At 48.4% G+C, this 21,015-nt stretch overlaps 2 protein-coding genes across 2 annotated transcripts in view; one reads left to right on the plus strand and one right to left on the minus strand.

Moving 5' to 3' along the window:
- Positions 1 to 8,286, plus strand: part of bmb (brambleberry) — a 71,343-nt gene extending 63,057 nt beyond the window's left edge. The window contains exon 13 of the mRNA XM_072254228.1: positions 3,688 to 8,286. The gene's annotated coding sequence lies outside the window, so the exon portion shown is untranslated. The remainder of the gene's footprint in view (positions 1 to 3,687) is intronic.
- gfus.1 (GDP-L-fucose synthase, tandem duplicate 1) lies at positions 90 to 20,387 on the minus strand. Its single transcript, XM_072254234.1, has 11 exons — positions 20,308 to 20,387; positions 16,909 to 17,062; positions 13,904 to 14,018; positions 11,903 to 12,031; positions 10,926 to 10,999; positions 10,645 to 10,778; positions 8,826 to 8,890; positions 7,729 to 7,795; positions 3,938 to 4,017; positions 2,212 to 2,311; positions 90 to 749 (listed from the first exon to the last, which is right to left on the minus strand). Exons 1-11 carry the CDS (start codon positions 20,342 to 20,344, stop codon positions 694 to 696), a joined length of 1,011 nt encoding a protein of 336 aa, XP_072110335.1. The 5' UTR covers positions 20,345 to 20,387; the 3' UTR covers positions 90 to 693.
- Positions 20,388 to 21,015: the final 628 nt, after the last annotated feature.

Consider the following 21,015-nt stretch of genomic DNA (forward strand, 5'->3'; position numbering starts at 1 on the left):
CCTGTGATGAGGGAGGGAGACATTGGTAGGTTGTCGGGCTGGAAATTACACTGCATCTTGAAATAAATAAACTCAGTCACTGGATTGGTAGTATCCAACATTTATTATTTAAATCACTGTACAAAAGTGGAGCATTGTGCTCCACCCTTAAACAGCAACCTCCTGAAGACATGGTGAATATTACCTAACAGCCATAGATTCCACCCCTAGGACTGCAGTGTAGCTCAGAGCAGAGGGATGGGGCAGTGGGGAGACAGACCCTCTGCTGAAGTTCAGTGATAGTGGGCTCCAGCAATAGAATGGAGTCAGTACACAGCCCCATAGTGAAGCCTACAACCAGAATAGAGTGAAACCGAGTCAGCAATACTAAATCAGTGAAAGGGTTAAATGATCCCTTTATTATTGGAGATAGCAGGTAGTAAAATCCTCCTCGGCCACACTCCGCAGGGCCCTCCTGCGGCTACTGCGTCTGACCAGAGTTGTGACTGTTCTGGGGTGCAGCATACACCAGGTGTTTTGGGGGGGCGGGGGGGGGAGGGTTGCACTGGGAGATTCCATACAAGAAAAATCTGGGTTTGCTGTCTTGCTTGCTTCTCAGATTAGACCCGTTACTACAGTGAATTGTATCTCCATCTATTCCCAAACTATCTTATCACCCAGATCCGTGAGAACGAGCAGCCAGCCCCCTCTCTGTCACTTTCTTGCTGCATGGTAATTGGCGACGAACCATTCGCAGGTCTCTTTGATAGCTGCAACAGAACAAGCAACAGCATCTGTTATTGAGCAGAGAAACAGGCCCTTCGCACCAGCCCACCGCTTGTTTCATGAAAACACACGTTACTCTCAGCAGAGCAGCAAGAATTTCCTTAAGTTATTGTTTATTTTGTTTTTCTTTTTGCATTTGCACAGATTGTCCATTGGTTTTAAGTCTTTTGGAATGCTGTTTTGAAACACTATTTATGTACACTTGAATGACAATTGAACTTTTGGCTCTATTACGATTCCATTCTATTTCTTTGCTCTACCGTGGATCTCTGCGTAATTATAGTGACATTAATCATAAATTTATTTTGAACCAAACTAATCCCCTCTACCTACACTGTCTATATCCTTCCATTTTCCTCACAGTCAGGTGCCTATCTAAACATCTCAGTGTATCAGCCTCTATCACTACCCCAACTGTAACACAGATTCTGTAGATGCTGGGGGCAACTCAGCAGGCTAGGCAGCGTCTGTGGAAATGAATAAACAGTCGCTGTTTCAGGCTGAGATCCTTCAGCATTTTGTTTCTCTTTTAACTACTTGGCTATACTTGGGGCAAACAACTAGAAAGTCCGTACTGTATCTTGGTACCTGTCACAATAATAAATTGATAGCTGAGCTCTGGTCAGACTAGAGCAACACAGCTCCTAGAAAAGTGTTGTAAGAGTTGGAATATTGTTCTGCTTAGGGCTCTGCTCTTGAAGGAGGATGAGAGGTGACTTGATAAAGGTATATAAGATAGGAGGCATAGAGTGGATATGGCTAATAAAGGGGGCAGAGTTTTAAGGTGGTTGGAGGAAAGTTTGACGGATGTCACTTTTTTTTTTAAACAGAGTGGTGTATGTATGGAATGTCCTGTCAAAGACTGGAAGAGGCAGCTACATTAGAGATATTTAAGAGGCTTGGACTCTTGGATGCTGGAAAAATGGAGGGCAGTGTGGGAGCAAAGTGTTAGATTGATCTTCATGCAGGTTAAAAACATTGTGGGCCGGAGGGCCAGCTGTAAGCTGTAATTGTTCTATGTTCATCAGATTTCAAAAATATCCATGAACACACCTCCTTTGCACCATTTCATAATTTTTGTATCTTCGCACTTTACAGCTGCCACAAAACAACAAATTTCACATCATACAAGTCAGTGCTGATAAAGCTGATTTTTGAATGGGCTGCTAGAGGTGGGGTAGGGGCTGCTACAATTAAGACAAGTGGACTGGTACATGGATAGGAAAGGTTTAGAAGGCTATGGGACCAACTCAGGTAAGCATTTTGGACAGCAAAAACGAGATAGGAAGTGCAGGGCACTTTAGCTGCTGGTATGCCCCAAAGCAGGTGACTGTGTCCTGTGCTGGGGACACGCCTCATGTTGTGGGGTGGGGTGGACCAGGGTTGGATCCGGCAGTCAGGGGTGGCCAGGTGACCAAGGGAAGGGACAAAGGCGGGGTGACTCACCTTGGCTGAAGGGGGTGAACTGGAAGTTGGGCAGGTACTTCCTCAGCTTGCTGTTACTTGCCGTCTTCTTGAACTGGCCGTCGGACTTGCTCGTGTCAAACTGGAGGCTCAGCATTAAAGAAGCACACAGCTTGGAGTCGGGCCCAGCAGCCCTTTGATCCTGTGCTGACCACCTACTTACACTAATCCCGGTTAATTCTCCCCACATTACTAACAACTCCCCTACCCCCATACACCAGTGACAATTAACCCACCAAACCCGCCTCATTGGGATGGGGGAGGAAACCAGAGCAAGTGCCTTTCTCAAAGGAGATGAGAAGTGTGCACGACTTTCACCAGGGTAGGAACGGTTAATACCACAGGGCAAATGCAGGAAAGTATAGGAGGGATATCAGAGGCAAGTTTGTTTCTTTCTGTTTTAAACACGGTGGGTGAGGAGCTGCCGGGGTGGTGGTAGAGACAGATACATAAGGGACATTTAACAGACTCTTAGATCAGCACATGGATGATAGAAAATTGGAGGCCTCTGTAGGAGGGAAAAGTTAGATTGATCTTGGAACAGGTTAAAAGGCCAGCACAACATTGTGGGCTGAAAGGCCTGTACTGGGATCCAAAACTGAAGCCCCTGGGGAAACCAACATGGCCACAGGGAGAATGAGCAAATTCTACACAGGCAGCCCCGGAGGTTGGTATCGAACCCGGGTCTCCAGGTGTGTGAGGCAACGGCTCTACCCACCGCCACAGACTGGGAGAAGCTGTGAAGCACAAGATTCCCTAATGGACAGGGATGAGCAGCACTATAACGTAGTGGTTTGGGTAACCCTATTACAGTGCCAGTGACCTGGGCTCATTTCCTACTGCTGTCTTGTAAGGAATTTGTCCGTTCTCCCCATGACTGCATGGGTTTCCTCCCACATTCCAGTGACATGTGGGTCAGGATTAGTAAATCGTGGGCATGCTATGTTAGGGCTGGAAACGTAGCAACACTTGTGGGCTGCCCCCAGCACGTCCTCAGAGTCCATCAGTTGTTGACACAAAATGGCGCCTTTCACTGCATGTTCCAATGTCCATTGTCGAAGAAAGTTAATCTCATCTTCAATCATCGATTTCTCCAACTTCCAGTAACCGCTCTCCTCCTTTACCCTTTTAATCCCACCCCTTCTTCCCCCCCAGCAGCTGTTTTCCCATCACACACACATTCCTCCCTCCAGATCTCTTCCTCCCCCCATTCCATGATTTCCTGTCCTCTCCCATCAGATTCAATCTCATTCAGTCCTTTGTCACTTCCACCTATCACAGCCCAGCTTCCATCATTTCATTCCCCTCATCTGCCTATCACATCCCTCCCTTACCTGGATCCACCCGTCACCTGTCCTGTCCCATCCCTCCCCCCACCTCACCTCTTTTGCAATGGCCATGTCTTCCTTTCTTTCCAGTCCAGATGAAGGGTCGCTGACTGTTCATTTCCTTCCACAGATGCTGCCTGGCCTGCTGAGTCCTTCCAGCGTTCTGTGAGTGCATGTGCACGCTGATTCACTGCAACGAACAGTACAGGAGCTGCTGGTGTTGGCGGACCAGTGACGGGCTGAGCAAAGAGTTTGACAGTCAGTGGGTAGGGCTGTACCCTTCCCGTTCAGCAGCCTGACCTTTGTCAGCGGCAGCAACAGAGCCACGGCTCAAATCCATGAGAACATTGAACAAGGGTCGCACCCACAGTGAAGGATACAATCACCTCACCTTTGAACCCCATGGCCGACACAATACTCTCCGCTGCCTCCTTAATGGACACCTCCTCCTCTTCTCCCACTGTGGACAGAAACACACAAACATTATGCTCACTGGCCGGACATTCACCACCCTTGCAACCTGCTTGGGGCTGTTGGGGGGGTGGGGGAACACCGTCCCATCACATGGGTTAAACAGACTGGTGAGCACTGTATTGCACGAAGGAGGACGACGGTTGGCTGGTAATTGGTGAGTGTTGTATTGTACAGAGGGGAGGACAGTAGGCTGATGAGGAGCATGAAGTGACTTTTCAAAGTGTTAAATGGACTCGTCCATTTTAAAATTTTTATTAGCCCATCTAATATCTGAGTCTAATGTAGTGGCTTTAGAACTACAACCCTTAGTTATTTGACTGCACTAATGCAACAACACAGGAAAAAGTCCATCTTCCCAATGAAAGCTACTTATCAATGGATTTTACATGGACTGGTAATCCAAGTTGTCCTATTGCACTGTGCCTAGTCTATGGCAAAAACTTACAAATGTAGCAATGGCTCCAGCAAAATTGAAAAGATACTTAGCTATAAATCATAGCCATATGACATGTAAAAGCACAGATTATTTCACTATTGGAATCTTAAAACAAAGAGTAAAGCTTTTGCTAATAAAGTCAGTAACGAAGTGTTAATGAGTAGAATTTATTATCCAGAAAAGGAAAAGTCACACAGTAGGTGAGAACCTAATAATGCAAGCATGTAAAATTATAGTGGGTAAAATGCTAGGACGAGATGCAGTACGAGAAATTGAAAAGGTTTCACATTCAATGATGATGACGGCTGGTTCTTCGCTTGCGAAGATCAGGAGGGAAGAAGATACGGCACGATCGTTGGTGACTGTAGAGGCCAATTCTGGATCTGCAGGCTCAGTACCGGTAGGGCCACAGGAACAGCTGGGATGTGGGCGCTTGGACAGTCGCATCCTTCCTGCGTCTCCTCTTCTCTTCAGCGGTCTCTCTTCTGGATTCCTCAAAATTCTTGTCTGCGCTGTGGATCAGTGTTCTCCAGCGTCTCTGTCACAAGCTAGCTGCTGCCACTCGTTGACCTCGATATTTGCCTGAGAGAGCTGCTGGTCTCTGCCCCTCTTGCGTGGGGCACCACGATCTCTCCTGCCCTGAGAGAGTTCTCCGTAGAGCAGTGCTTTCGGTAACCTGGAGTTGTCCGTGTGAGACACGTGGCCTGGCCAGCGGAGCTGCCTGAGCAGCAAAGTGGCTTCAATGCCTGGAAGTTGAGCGCTCTCCAGAACCTCGTTGTTGGAGACACGATCCTGCCAGCTGATTCCCGTGATGGAGCGGAGGCAGCGCTGATGGAAGTGCTCGAATGGCCAGATTTGCTCGCGGTACAAGACCCAGGATTCGGAACCGTATAGCAGTGTTGTGACAACGGCAGCCCTGTACACCTGGATATCTGTGGACAGATGCAGCTGGTGGTTCTTTCACACGTTTCTGGAGGCACCTGATGGCACTGCTGGCTCTGGTGAGTCGATTGTCAACGTCCCTCGTTGAAGATGACACTGCCCAATGGTGATCCCAGGTGGGTGGTAAACGCCACAAGGGGGCTTCTGATGGAGGATCATTGTTTACTTCAGACTGACCATTAACCTGAAAGCCCTTGCAGACTTGGCGAACTGTGACTGCAGCCTGTAGCTCGTCCTCTGTGCGTGAGCTGCACATGGTAGCTTGAGAACGGGCTCTTGCATGGTCTTTGGGCAAAATAGCAGCCACTCTCAAACAGTACAATAAGTCGACGTATTGATGACATGACACATAACACTGAAGAGGTTTTGTGTGATACACTGAAAAACAACAGCTTCTCTATCCAGGCTGATGTCAGTAAGTATCATGTTGTAGAATTTGTAAGATTTGTAAATGATGGTGAAATTCAAGAAAACTTTAGAGAACTGCCCGAAACAAGCAAAGGTCAAGATATATTTAATGTTTTGTCTTCATATCTGGGAAACAAAAGATCTGTCTTGGAGCACCTGTATTTTCATCTGTTATGATGGAGCCCCTTCAATGGGTGGCTCTGTGAGAGGTTCATTTCTCTTGTTTAAAAAAAAGAAAATCCTGATGTTGTCACAACACACTGCTTTCTTCACAAAGGTGCTGATGTCAAAAACTCTTGGAGGTGAAATGGAAAATAGTTCTGGATAATGCTACGAAAATGCTTAACTCTAGAATGTTTTTTTAAAAAAAACTGAAAACCTGGACAAAGAGCACACCAATCTCCTGCTACATATGGAAATCCAGTGGCTTAGAAGAGGGAGAGTTCTCAACAGGGTGTTTGAGCAGAAAAGTGAATTGCAGGAGAACTTTCAAGAAAACAGTAGGCCAGATTTTGCTGAGTGCTTTGAAGATGAAGAATGGCTGCAGAAATGATATTTAACAGATATTTTTCATCATATGAACCAGTTGAATAAGTCCCTGCAAGCCCCTGGAGAAAATGTTTTGACTTCAAGTAACAAGATTCTTGGATTTAAAAGGAAACAATGTTTGGAAAAATCATGTTGCAAAAGGAAATCTTGAAATGTTTCCACTGCTGCTTGGGCCTGAGAGTGAGGAAGGAGCAGGAAGTCTTGAATCTTATTAAAAACTGCCTGGAAGAACTGCAGAAAACTGAACAGTATCTTTCCTCCCTTTCAACACCAGTGTATGACTGGGTGAGGGACTTGACTTTGGGAGAAGAGGAAGAACTTTGTGAGCTGCACTCTGATCGTGCACTCAAGATGAGATTTACTGACCTGCCCCTGGACAACTTCTGGATTTCTGTGAAAGAAGAGTATCCTGCCATTCATAGGAAAGCAATGAACATTTTGCTGCAGTTTTCAACTTACATGTATGAGCAAGCTTTTCCTTGTTTAATAACCAAAGGATAGAAATCATCTCATTTCAGTTGAAAGTGAAATCTGTATACACTGATCTCAAGTTCAATCCAGAATTGAGTATTTGTGCAGCAAAAACCAAGCACAGGTTTCACATGCTAGGCCTATATTTGAGCCTGATCATGTCACTTTTTCAAAGTCTTGTATAAAGTTGTCAGACTATATTTTTATTCATATTGCTTTGACTTATTAACTTTACTGTTCAACATCATTAATAAATTTTTATGTTCTAAATAGCATTAATTAAAATAATTTTACAACCTTTATTTAAACTAAATCTATCAAGCCTACATTTAGAAAAATTAAATCCCTTTTTGGCTTAAGTCAGTTATTTAACAGACACTTATTGTTTGCCTTATGAGTTTTTAAAATTTATGGAAGGGAAAGGAAGAGGTTAATTTCAAGAAAAGTAAGGTGAGCTTAACTATCTGTTTTATTTTTCCAAGAAAAGTTGGCTAAAAAATTCATACTCTATTTTTCGATTACAACTTGCTAACGTACCATGAGCTGTAGATACAATAATTTTCACACCTGGCTTCCCTGACACCTGAAAATTATTTTAAGGGTTCCTCCAGGGCAAAAAGGTTGGGAAAGACTGATCTACACTGTGCTGTAACATACATTCGACGCACGGCAAAGAACCCCCTGATGCTGTCCCGACATTCCCCACAGCTCCGAACAAGAGGGCACACTGCAGTACGGAGATGTCCGCTGAATGCGCTGGGAGGGGGATGGGAAGAGGGAACGAGAACAGACCTGGCGTTGTTGCAGGGACCTGCATTTGTACTGTGCATCAGGTACAGAAAGAGGGCTGTACGAGCAGGGCAGGAGTCGTCACCAGGTAGAGCCACTCACCTGACAGTATGATGGGCTCGATCTCCTGGTACTCCCTCAGGACCCAGATGATGAGGCGAGCCAAGTCCTGGAAGGGAAAGGAACCGCCGTGGATGAGCCTTGATAGAGGCGTACAAGTTGATGAGGCATCAATTGAGTGGGCAGCCAGGGACTTTTTCCCAGGGCAGAAATGGCAAATCCGAGTTGGGTTGTTTTCTGCGGAGTGGCAGACACTGAGGGGAGATCTGATAGACGTTTCTAAGATTGAGGGGCATAGATCGAGCAGGCAGACAGTATGTTTTTCCAGGGTTGAAATGTCTAATACCAGAGGGCATACGTTTAAGGAGAGAAGGTAATTTCAAAGATGTGAGGGGCAAGGTCCCCCCACCTCCACAGAGAGTGGTGGGTATTTGGAATGTGCTAAACGAGGCACATGGATGAAAGAAAAATGGAAGGCTATGGCAAGGGAAAGGTTAGTTCTTAAAGTGGGTTGGCACAACATTGTGGGCCGAAGGCCTGATGCACTGCTTTGACTGTATGGCTCGAAATGGCGGCTGTATATTTCCTCTGAGTGGGAGAATGGAGGGTTGGGGGGGTGGGGGAGTAGAATGCTATTCATGGAAATGGACAGTTGGTGGCCAGCATGGGATCAGTGGGCCAAAGGGCTATCTCCACACTGTGATTACCTCTATCTGTTGAGATACAGCACAGAGTAGACCCTTCGAGCCGAAATCACAGGACAGTTTACAGTGACCGATATGTCCCTGGGACTGTGAGAGGAAACCCGGGAGAACAGACAAAATCCTTATGGGCAGCGGTGGGAATCGAACCTGGGTGGCCAGCGTATTGCTGCCTGGCCTCCTCCCCTGGACCGGTCTCGTTCACTTATCAGGGGAGTTCAGTCCCCACACCCTCTGCAAGGAGTCTCCCCAGGGCTGACCAAACTGTGTCTCTGAGTAATAAATGTTGACTCCTGGATTCCCCAGGGAGGGAGGGGACACTGGGACAGGGTTCTGCAGAGAGCCCGAGGAGAGGTTCCAGAGGGCGTGAGAGACCCTTCCCCCATCAGATTTACCGGACCTTGGGAGCCCCAGGAGCTGCCGCCACCAGTGACTCACCAGAGAGTAGATGAACTGTCGCCTGGGCTTCCCCGAGCCCCACACCACCAGGGGGGTGTTGTTCTCTACAAATGAAGCAAACAGAAAAGGGTTAGAGCCAGGCTGGATCAGCCCATGGGGTGGGGCTCATTAATACAGCTCTCCCTCTTCACTCAAACCCAGAACAGACCTTTTCTCCATTGCCGCAGACAGGAAGGAGGAATGGGCAGGGGACGTGACGGAAAACCCTCACACAGAGTTGTCAGCAAACTGCCCCTTTAATTGGCCAGACCGTATATGTCCGAGGCCAGTGGCATTCAGCAGAAGTTAAAATGCCACATTGCCACACATATTTCAACACTTCCCCATTGACCCTCACAAACTTTTAGCAATGCACCACAGGAAGCATCCTATCTGGATTGGTACGGCAATGCTCTGCGTAACTGCAGAGAGCTGTGGACAGCGCTCAGCACAGCACAGAAACCAGCCTCCCCTCTATGGACTCTGTCTACACTTCTCACTGTGTAATCACAGACCCCAGGACATTCTCCCTCTCTCCTCTCCCATTGGGCAGAAGATACAAAAGCCTGAAAGTACATTCCACTGGGCTCAAGGACAGGATCTGTCCCGGTGCTATCAGACTCTTGTATACTAAAGATGAACTCTTGTTAGCTCAGTGTACTTCATCCTGACCCCCAAACTGTACTCTCTGTAACTGCAACACTTTGTTCTGCATTGTTTCCCTTCTGGGCCACCCCACAGTATTTATGCAGGGACTGTTCTGTCTGTGTGGCACACAAATAAAAGATTTTCACCATATCTTGGTGTTGGGTCCATTATTGATTACCATCTCTACTAATACTTTCAATGATGTGGTAAACTGGATCAACAAGTTTGCAATGACACCAAGAGTGGGGGTGTCGTGGACAGTGAGGAAGCTGGATAAATGGGCTAAAACATGGCAGATGGAGATTAACGCAGACAAGTGTGAGGTGCTGTACTTTGGGAGGACCTACCAGGTTGGGTCTTACACGGGAGGCAACAGGGCACTGAGGAGTGAGGTAGGACAAAATGATCTGAGACCACAGGCCCATAATTCATTGAAAGTGGTGTCACAGGTAGATAGGGTCGTAAAGAAGGCTTTTGGCACATTGGCCTTCATAAATCAAAGTACCGAGTACAGGCGATGGGATGTTATGTTGAAATTGCATAAGACATTGGTTAGGTCTAATTCAGAGAATGGTGTGCATTTCTGGTTACCTACCTACAGGACAGACAATGAGATCGAAGGAGTGCAAGAGACATTTACAAGAATGTGGTAAGGACTTAAAGACCAGAGCTATTGGGGAAAGTTGAACAGGTTAGGACTTTACTCCCTGGAGCGCAGGAGAATGGGGGGAAGATTTGATAGGGTGAATGCTTGCAGGCTTTTTCCTCTAAGGTTGGGTGAGATTAGTACTAGAGGTTACAGATTTAGGGTGAAAAGTGGAACGTTTAAGGGGAACCTGGTGGGGAATTTCTTCATTTAGAGGGTGGTGTGAGATTGGAACAAACTGCTAATGCAGATGATGGATGGCTGTTCAGTTGAAACACTTCAGTGAAGTTTGGTTAGGGACATGGCCTGGATGCAGGTAGAAGGGAACAGGCTGTCACTGTTCAGATGGGCAAAGGGATCATTTATGCGCTGTGGTGCTTTAGGTGTGACAACAGTAAACCATTTCTCCCCAAACCGGACAGAAAGTGAAAGGCCAGAAGGCAGTATCAGACAAGAACCAGAGAGGAAAAGGTTACTCTTCACACGAGCACAAACACTAATAGCTACCGCCAACCAAGACTCAACTCTGTGCCAGGTAGGCCTTGTGAATCAGCCCCGGTAAGACGTGGCCCAGCTCTATGTTGAAGTTGTCGTGCGTGCCGAAGACGTTGGTGGGGATCACCGCCGTGAACATGCGGCCATATTGCTCATGGTAGCCCCTGCAAAAGTGGTCAGACAGTTAATGGGACGAAGCAGTGCCACCCAGACGGATGCAGACAGCAGGCATGCACACACGCTGGCGCAGGAACAGCGTCGCCATCCGGGCACTGGGCTGAGGAGGTCAGACACAAACAAGCAATGATTACCGATTCTGAACGTCAATCATGCGCTTGGCATAGGAATATCCAAAATTTGAACTGTGTGGAGGCCCGTTGTGTATCTAAACGAGAGAGAGAGAGAGATAGAGGTCATGGTGGGGAGCTTCCAGTCCCTTGGTGTACATATCTACAACTATTTAGGACATAACTGTACAGGCTCTGCGGCCCACGATGCTGTGCTGCTGGGTCTTTAACACACTAAGATCAAAGATTGTGTAGGCAGGAGGGATCAGTGCTTGGGTGGTTCAGATTTGCTTTTTAGCTGGTTCAGCACAACACTGGGCCGAATGGCCTGTTCTGGAGCTGTATTGTTTTATGTTTTATATGTCCTGATGCGCCCTGCATCACCGTCTGGTATGGGGGCGTGCACAGGATCGAAATAAGCTGCAGAAAGTTGTGAAATCAGTCAGCTCCCCATAGGCACTGGCCTCCGCAGCATCCAAATCATCTTCAAGGAGCCGTGCCTCAAAAAGGCAGCGTCCATCATTAAGGATCCAAACCACCCAGGACATGCCCCCTTCTCCATTGTTACCATCAGGAACAGCTTCTTCCCCTCGGCCTCCTGATTTCTGAATGAACATTGAACCCATGAACACTACCTCGTTACTTGTTTCTTCTCTTTTTGAACTATTTATTTAATTTAACTTTTACTATAACATATTGTAATAATATATTTAAAAAGCTGTAAATTACAGTAAGTGTATATTTACCATAATTTAGTTTTCATTGTGTACATTGTACTGCTGCTGCATAACAAACATCACGACATGTCCCGTGATATTAAACCTCATTCTGATTCAACCATCCTAGTGTCGGGGCCCAGAAAGCTCACCAGTACCTCTACTTCTTCAGGAGCTAAAGAAATACTGTACGTCTCCTTCGTCCTTCACCAGTTATTATTGATACGCCACAGAAAGCTCTGAGCCCTGGGTGAGGAGGGAGGGGTGAGCAGACGCGGGACTCACCATGGTCTCATCGATGGGGTAGGTGGTCTTGTCAGGGAAGATGCAGGTGGAGAGGCAGGAGACGACCTTGGCCACTCCGTGTTCGTGGGCTGTCTGCAGGACGTTGTCGTTTATCTGCATGTTCTGCCGCTGGGGACAGGAATGGGTCCACAGGGAGTCAGTCCTGGGGGCCACGTCTACTGGGTCCACCCGGACCCCTTGCAGCAACCCGATGCACTCACCCCCTCCACCCTCCTCTCTCACCGACCCCTGCATCCGCAAAGTCCCCTCCCACCAACCCCTTCATCTCCAACGCCCCTCCCGCCGACCCCTCATCTTTGCCCTTTCTTGCCAGCTCATCTCCAACGCCCCTCCCGCCAGCCCCCTCATCCCCAACTCCATCCCTATCCCACTGCTTCCTCCACCCACTCCACACCCCTCCTCCAACCAAGCTCCACACCATATTCCTTGATTTCCCCTCTCCAGCTTTACCCCCCACTCACCCATCCACCCAACCCAAACCCATTCTTGAAAGAATGAAGTCACAGGCGAGCTGAAACTCTCCCTTTAACTCAGGCTCTTGAGCCTCACAGTACCTTTGTGAACCCCCTCCATTGCTGGGTTGAAACCCAGAAACTGCACCCCCCCCCAACACACAGCAGGGTATGGAGACACAGCTAGCACCCCCATCGGGGACACTGTCAACAGCCAGTGCCTCAGGAAGGCAGCACCTATCACTCAGGCCCCTCACCACCTGGGACACCCCAGCCTCCCGTTACCTCCATCAAGGAGGCACAGTAGTCTCAGGGACACATCCAACATTTCAGGAACAGCTTCTTCCCCTCTGCCAGAGGATTTCTTTACACAGTGAGTGGTGAATCTGTGAAATTCATTGTCACAGACGGCTGTGCAGGCCATCATTGGGTATGTTTAAAGTAGAGATGAATAGGTTCTTGATCAAAGGTTACGGGGAGAAGACAGGAGAATGGGGTTGAGAGAGATAACAAATCAGCCATGATGGGATGGCAGAACAGACGATGGGCTGAATGGCCTGATTCTACTCCTGTGTTTTCCAAGCGGTCCATGAACACAACCTCACTCTTTTTGCACTATTTATTTTTTATATATTTCTTGCGTCTTGCAGCATACTGCTGCCACAAGACAAATTCCATGATGTATGCCAGTGATTGTGAACCCCATTCTAGGTCTGGAAAACCCTGACGTGATGATAACCTCCTGGATTTGCCGTACACAGAGCTCCCCACTTCACTGGCAATCTCAGTGAAACCCACCGAACATTGACAGGTCTGGACAGGGTGGACATGGAGAGGATGGCGAGGACCAGAGGGCACAGTTTCAGAATAGAGGGACATCCTCTATGAACAGAGATGAGGAGGGATTGCTTTAGCGAGAGGGAGGTGAATCTGGAATTCTTTGCCACACGTGACTGGAGGCCAAGTCATTGGTGTATTGAAAGTGGAGGTTGATTTGTTCTTAATTAGTCAGGGTGTCAAAGGTCACCGGGAGACCTATGACACCTTTATTAATGTGGGGGACGGCAATAATTTTAAGGTGTTAGAGGTAAGTTTTTTTTTAAAATACAGAGTCGTAGGTGTGTGGAACTCATTGCTGGGGGGTGGTAGAGGCAGATACTTTAGCAATATTTAAGAGACTCCGAGGTAGGTACATGGATGATAGAAAAATGGAGGGCTGTGTGGGTTGGAAAGGTTAGATTGATCATGGACGGTAAAAGATTGATACAACACCCTGGACCAAAGGGCCTGTAGCGTGCTCTTCTGCTCTATGTTGTATGGGAAGGCAGGGGAATGGGGGTGGGAGGGATAATAAATCAGCCATGATGGAATGGCACAAACTCAATGGGCTGAATGGCCTCGTTCTACTCCTATGTCTTCTGGTCATCCAAAAGCAGGTTCCTTTATTCTGAGGTTAAACCCTAATCTCCCTATGGATGGAGATCCTCCTGTCGCTCCACCACCCCACCCCCGCAGGATCCATACTCACCCAGAAGTCCAGGTTGTGTGCCATGTTGTGGAAGAGCCCCCCCACCTTGGCAGCAAGGTGGATGACGTGGGTGGGCTGACAGCGCTTGAATACCGCCCTGGTCTCTGCCACGTTCCTGCACCGGGGAGGGGATAGAGAGCAGAACCATTTGCCAGGGTACCCCAACCAGCTATGCCACAGGCAGCACCACCAACTCTCCCACCCAACCACGGACACACTCGTCCTCACCACGGGAAAACCGCCATCCTCCACCGGAAGGGGACACCATCGAACATGCTAAGTTTTTGTGAAGGTGCAAAAGGCTCGATAGCAAGGAGCAGAGAGAGATGGAGAGAGGTTGTTTGGACTGGACTGGTGTTCGTAGTTCAAAGTAATTTTAATATCAAATTATGTATACGTCAGCATATACTACACAGAGATTCATTTCCTTGTGGGCATTCACAGTAAAATAAATTAATATAGAAAGATCTGCAAAAAAACTATCCACAAAAACTGACACAAGCAGAAACCAAACTGTGCAAATATGAATCATCCCGAGAGCACGAGTGGTAAAGAGTCCTTGAAAGTGAGTCTGTAGGTTGTGGAATCAGTTCAGAGGAGGTGATGAAGTTTATCATGCTGGTTCAGGAGCCTGAGAGTTGCAGGGTGATAACTGTTCCTGAACCTGAGCCCACAGTTGTTTGTCATCTATATCAAAGATCGAGACGAGAAGGTATAATTGGAGTTAGTTTATTATCGTCACGAGGCAGTGAAAAGCTTGTCTTGCACACTGAACAATTCATTACGCAGTGCATTGAGGTAGAACGAGATAAAACAGAAACAATGGAGGAACATTAAAGGGTTTGTGGATGACACTAAAATAGGTAGAATCATTGACAGCCAAGTATGAGGAACGTTTGATGGCTCTGGGCCTGTACTCAGCAGAGTTTACAATGAGGGGGGAGCTCCTTGAAACCTCTCGAGTATTGGAAGGCCTAGATAGAGTGGATGTGGAGAGGTTGTTTCCAACACTGGGGGAGCCTATGACCAGAGGGCACAGCCTCAGGATAGAAGGGCGTCCCTTTAGGAGGAGGAATTTTTTTTTAGCTGGAGGATGACAGATCGTTTGAATTAATTGCCACAGGCAGCTGGGGAGGCCACGTCTCGGGTATATTTAAAGTGGAGGTTGATAGGTTGTTGATCAGTCAGGGCATCAAAGGTTATGGGGAGAAGGCAAGAGAATGGGATTGAGAGGGCCTTGATGGAACGGTGCAGCAGGTTCGATGGGCTGAGTGGACTAATTCTGCTCCTGTCTCATGGTCTTAAGCAGGTTGTCAGTGGTTAACGAAATGGTTTCTAGCCCCAGCAATCGGGGTTCAATTCCCCTTGCTGGCTGTAAGGGGGCTTCTACATTTTCCTTATGATCGTGTGGGTTTCCTCCGGGTGCTCCAGTTTCCTCCCAAAGACGTACTGGTTTGGTTAGTAAGTTGTGGGCATGTTATGTTGGTGCTGAAAGCATGGTGACAGTTGCGGGCTGCCCCCAACACAATCTCTAACTGCGATTGTTGACACTACGTACACATTTCACTGTATGCTTTGACATGTGACAAGTAAAGCTAATCTTTATAATTACAGGGAAATCTTGATCAGATGTGTTAGTGGGCCAAGGACTGGACTTTCACAGTGAATGGCTCGACAATGGGTGGTGTTGTAGAACAGAGAATAGACCGAAGAGTAAATGATTCCTTGGAAGTGGAATCACGGGTACAAAGTAAATCAGAATTCAAAGCACATTTATGTCACCATATACAACCCTGAGATTCATTTTCTTGCAGGCATTCACAGTAAATACAATGAAACACAACAGAATTAATGAGCGACCGCACACAAGATGCACAAGAAATGTGCAAAACTGTGCAAATACAGAAAAAGAAAAATAATAAATAAATATACAATAAATATCGAGAACACGAGATTGAGAGACCTTGAAAGTGAGTCCACAGAACGTGGCAAGACACAAAATGCTGGAGGAACTCAGCAGGCCAGGCAGTGTCTATGGAAACGAGTACAGTCGACATTTCGGGCCGAGACCCTTCTGCAGGACTGGCGTGAGTGAGGTTGAGTGGAGTTGTCTTTCTGGTTCAAGAGGCTGATGGTGGGCAGGTCAGTGAAGAGGGTGTTGGGGCTTGCTCACCTTCATCTGCCAGGACACTCTGTGCAGGAGCTGGGACACTACACTGGAAGTTGGGCAGGCCACTCTTAAGACAGTTGTGTGTTGTCTTGGTCACCCCGTTTAAAGGATACCAGTGAGCTGGAGGAATGGCAAGATTTGAAAATGTCACCAGGACTCAAGGGCCTGAGGTCTAGGGAGAGGCTGGGCAAGCGTCGAGCTTAGAAAACTGAGTGGTGACCCTGTAAACACGTAGAAATTGAGGAGAAGCAGAGCACTCAGACTTTTCCCCAGGAAAGGGGAACCAAAAACTGGAGGGCACAGGGTTAAGATGAGAGGGGATAGATTTAAAAGGAATTTGAGGGGCAATTTCTTCACAGAGGGTGGAGGGTTTACAGAATGAGATGCCAAAGGAAGTGGTTTCAAAAGGTACTTCACAGGAGTGTGGATAGGGATGCTTTAGAGGGTTATGCGTCAAACAGGGCAAATGGGACCAGTTTAAATACATCTATACAATGTAGTATAGACATATTGGGCTGAATGGCCTTTTTGCCTGCTGTATCACTCTGTGACCATACCGACCACCACTAAACCCACGACCCAAGGGTTACCACCAAGAAGCCTGGTGCAGCCGGGGGCTGGGATGCAGGCGATAGGCCAAGTGGACTGCTGGAGGTGAATACCTCCTGCACCCCCACCAGGACTGGGCCACCAGGCATTCTTTCTCCCAAAGCATCATCCCACCACCTCTCTCCACGTCTCCGTACCCCTCCCCTACAGTTGCCCTTGGGATGGGTCCCAGCTAGTGCCTCACCCCCGCACGACAAATGCTGTCCCCTCTCCCCACCCAGCTTACGTCAGGTCAGCATCGGCGGAGGACAGGAAGATCCACTTCTCGCCGGGCAGCTCCTTTCCTTCGCTCACCAGCTGCTGGAGGGCGCGGCCCACCAGCCCCGAACCCCCCGTCACCAGCACCCGCCGGGGGTGCGGCCCACTTCCACCGCTCATCCCTGTGGGGAGGGGAGGAGGAGGGTCAGTGACGGGACATTGGAGTCTCCGTGGGGACACTTTCTCAGGGACCCCACACTCCCATCCACTCTCCCCACACACACTCCCCACCCTCCCATCCATTCTCCCCCCCACACACTCCCCACCCTCCCATCCACTCTCCCCCCCACACACTCCCCACCCTCCCATCCACTCTCCCCCCACACACTCCCCACTCTTCCATCAACTCTCCCCCCACACACTCCCCACCCTCCCATCCACTCTCCCCCCACACACTCTCCACCCTCCCATCCACTATCCCCCACCCCCACGTACACCCTTCTGCACCCACTGGTACCCACCACCCTCCCGATCTCCAAAGCCCACCACTGGACTTGCCCTGGTCCCACTGGCGGCTGCACTGGGTCAGGGTGGGTAGCAAGGGGCAGAGACTGGGTGGGGGCGAGGGGGGGCACCAGTGGGTACCAGTGCTGGTCCAGGCGACACTGCGGGCACGGTGGCCAGTGATATTGAATGGAATCATCATCACAGGAAATCCTGCAGACGCTGGCGATGCAGAGCAACACACACAAACACACACCCCGCGCTGGAGGAACTCAGCGGGGCAGGCAGCGGCTGTACAGGGTAATAAACAGTCGAAGTTTCAAGCCGAGACCCTTCATCAGGACTGGAAAGGACGGGGAAGAAGCCAGAATAAGAACGGGGAGGGGGAGGACGGAGGACAAGCTGGCAGGTGACAGGTGAAGCCAGGTAGGTGGGGGAGGGGGTTGAAGTAAGAAACCGGGAGGTAATGGGTTAAAAAGGTAAAGGGCCGGAGAAGGAGGAATCCGGTGTCCGGAGGTCAGCGGCTGGAATAGGAGCACATGCGTGTATGAATGTTGTTGAGGGAAAGTGGGGAAGGAGCGGGAATTGCTGGGGCGGGGCGGGGCGGGGGGGGGGGGTTCACACAGGTCCGGTAATGGTGGACAAGACGAGGGGGGATTGAGGGAAAGAGAGTGGGGAAGGAGTGGGATAGGGATTTGGGATCAGAGGTAGGCAGCCGGGGAGAAATGGATTATTGTGAAGGGAGAAGTAAAGGGAATGAGGAGGTAGTGAGGGGACGGATGAATGAAAACCGAGACAAAGGGAATAAAATAAGAAATGACAGTGGAGAGAACTCTGAAAGTGAGGAAGATGAACAAGTTCAGAGAGAAGGTGTTGTCATAATTAGGTTTAATGAGACGGCTTAGGGACACATGAAGAAAATTAACCCATTTGTGCTAACAACAACTCTGGCAAATAAGATAGGGGGAAATAGTATTTGCAAAAGTCCTTAATGATGGCAGCCTATTGGTGAGATGTGCGAATGAGGAACAACTTGAGAAAGCACTCAAGCTAAAAGAGATAGGAAAATGCAAGGTGGAATACACTGGGAGGGTGGGAGCACAAAATGGTGGTTGTAAAGGAGTGATCACGGGGGTACCAATGAGTATAAATATGGAGGGGAGGCAGTGGTTATAATTAACTACTAGAATCCATATAAAAGGTTGGATTTGGACAGTCCATTAAGGATACAAGGACAAAACAGACATAAAGTAGTGTGGTGTGCAGATGTCAATGCTCACAGCTCAATGTGGGGGGATCCGATTACAGATCCAAATGGAAAGGTAATTGAAGATTTGATGGAAGAAAGGGATTTGGTGTGTATGAATGATGGTAGAGGCACAAGGATAAATATGGAGGAGTTAAAGAGGAAAAGTAATGAATGTTCAAAGACTGAAAACAACAAAGGAGGGAGTGAAAAAAGAAAGTGAATCAGTATTGAGTCAGTCACAAGAATTGCAAATCAGGGAGGTCAAGTAAAATGTCTATGGGTTCCAGCACATGTGAGGGTGAAGGGGAATGAGAGGGTGGATGAGTTGGCAAAGAGGGCGTTAAAGAAAGAAAATACAGAAATGCACATTAGTATCAGTAAAGCAGAGGTTAAGTGTGTAATCTGGGAAGAAAATCAACCAAATGTGGCAAGAAAGTTGGGAAAGGGAGGCATTTATATCAAATACAAAAGAGTGTTGCAGTTACTAGGGTAGGTAATGGAAACAGAAGAGAGGAAACTGTGTGAACTAGATTAAGGCTGGGACACTGTGCATTAAACAAACCATTGAAAATGATAGGGAAACACCAGACAGGATTGTGTGAGGAATGTCAGGAAGAGGAGTCAGTAGAACATGTAGTTCTGAGTTGCAAGAAGTATGGGATACAGAGAGAGATGATGATAATTAATCTAAGGGAATTGGGGGTGCAGGAATTCACATTAAAAGGGTTGCTGGGCATGGGTGAGAGAGCACAGGTCAGGGTATTTTTTTTTTTAGCTTTCTTAAGGGGCACAGGGTTTTTTTAAAAAATAGGATATGACAGATAAGCAGGAATAGGGTACTAGGATGGCCAAAGAGGGGAGGATAAAGTGTGGGTTAGGGTATGTGTGTGTGTGATTGGGTGAGGGGATTTAGAATGTAAGTCTATTGCACACTCCGGAGCAGAAGGTGGTGGTAATGCACCATTAAGCTGGGTGCCAACCGCCGTAAAACAAGATGGAGAAGAAAGAGGAATCTGATAGGAGAGGAGAGTGGACCATGGAAGACAAGGAAGGAGGGGCACCTAGGGGAGGTGATGGCCAGTTGAGAGGGAAGCCAAAACAGGGAATGGAAAAAGAGAGAAGGCGGAGGGTGTAGAAATTTACAGAAGTCAATGTTCATGCCGTCAGGTTGGAAGCTACCCAGATAGAACACGAGGCGTTGAGCCTCCAACTTGAGAGTGACCGCATCACGTCAGAATGGGAAGTCAAAATGAAATGGGTGGTCACCCAGAGATCCTGCTTTTTGCCTACCTAACCCTCCCGGCTGACTTCAACCACCTCCTCCACCCTCCTTCCCCTTCACCTGGTCTCACCTGTGTGCCAGCTTGTTCTCCTTCCCTCCCACAACCTTCTTATTCTGTCTCATTCCCTTTCCCTCAAGCCTCCTTCCCCTCTAACCCCTCGCACCTCCCTCCCCTACAACGCCTCACACCTCCCCCTCTAACCCCTCACACCTCCTTCCCCTACAACGCCTCACACCTCCCCCTCTAACCCCTCACACCTCCCCTACAACCCTTCGCACCTCCCTCCCCTCTGACCCCTCACACCTCCCTCCCCTCTGACCCCTCACACCTCCCTCCCCTCTGACCCCTCACACCTCCCCCTCTAACCCCTCACACCTCCCCCTGCACTCACCCGCTGCAGCACCCGGTCCCGGACCTGCTTCCTGCATCGCCACGTGACGCGGATATATCGCCGGATTCGCCACTCACGCATTTACGTGACGTGCCTCGCGCGGTGTCTCATGGATGTTGTAGTTTTGATGGAGCTGACACTATCCTCCCCTGCGCTGAAGTTCCCACCACTACGGTGCGATATCAGGGACTTCGTTCCGCACCCACCCCCAACCCCAAAAGGACTCTTTTCACAAATGTGTGTATTCCAGCCAATGCATTTTTTAAAATCACAATCGCTGATGATACAGGGATAGCGGAAATCAGTCTGCACAGAAAGATCCCATAAACAGCGACGTGACGGAGCAAGCACTTGTCTCAGAGGGGTAGGGTGAGAGATAAACACCAAGCCTATTGGTCATTAAAATAACACCGGTCTCTGTGGAAAGGTACTCACTTCTCATTTAAATCCAGATTCTCGCTCCTAGAATCAGACCCTCCCGCCTCCTTGTGCCTTTCCCGGAGAGCTAGTCCCATCGTCTGCATTTGGCCGAACGGCCCCCTTAGCCTCTCCTATCCATGAACTTATCCAGGTGGCTTTCAAATGTTGCTAATGCGCTCAGCTCAGCCACTACTTCCGGCATCTCGTTCCCAATTCTTGCATGCAAGGAATTACAGTACTACAAACTTCTAACTGATAAGAGGAGAATTGCTGTTTTCTGTTTTAATT

This window comes from Mobula birostris, chromosome 3 (assembly GCF_030028105.1).
Source record: "Mobula birostris isolate sMobBir1 chromosome 3, sMobBir1.hap1, whole genome shotgun sequence".
In the NCBI taxonomy this organism is placed as follows: domain Eukaryota; kingdom Metazoa; phylum Chordata; class Chondrichthyes; order Myliobatiformes; family Myliobatidae; genus Mobula; species Mobula birostris.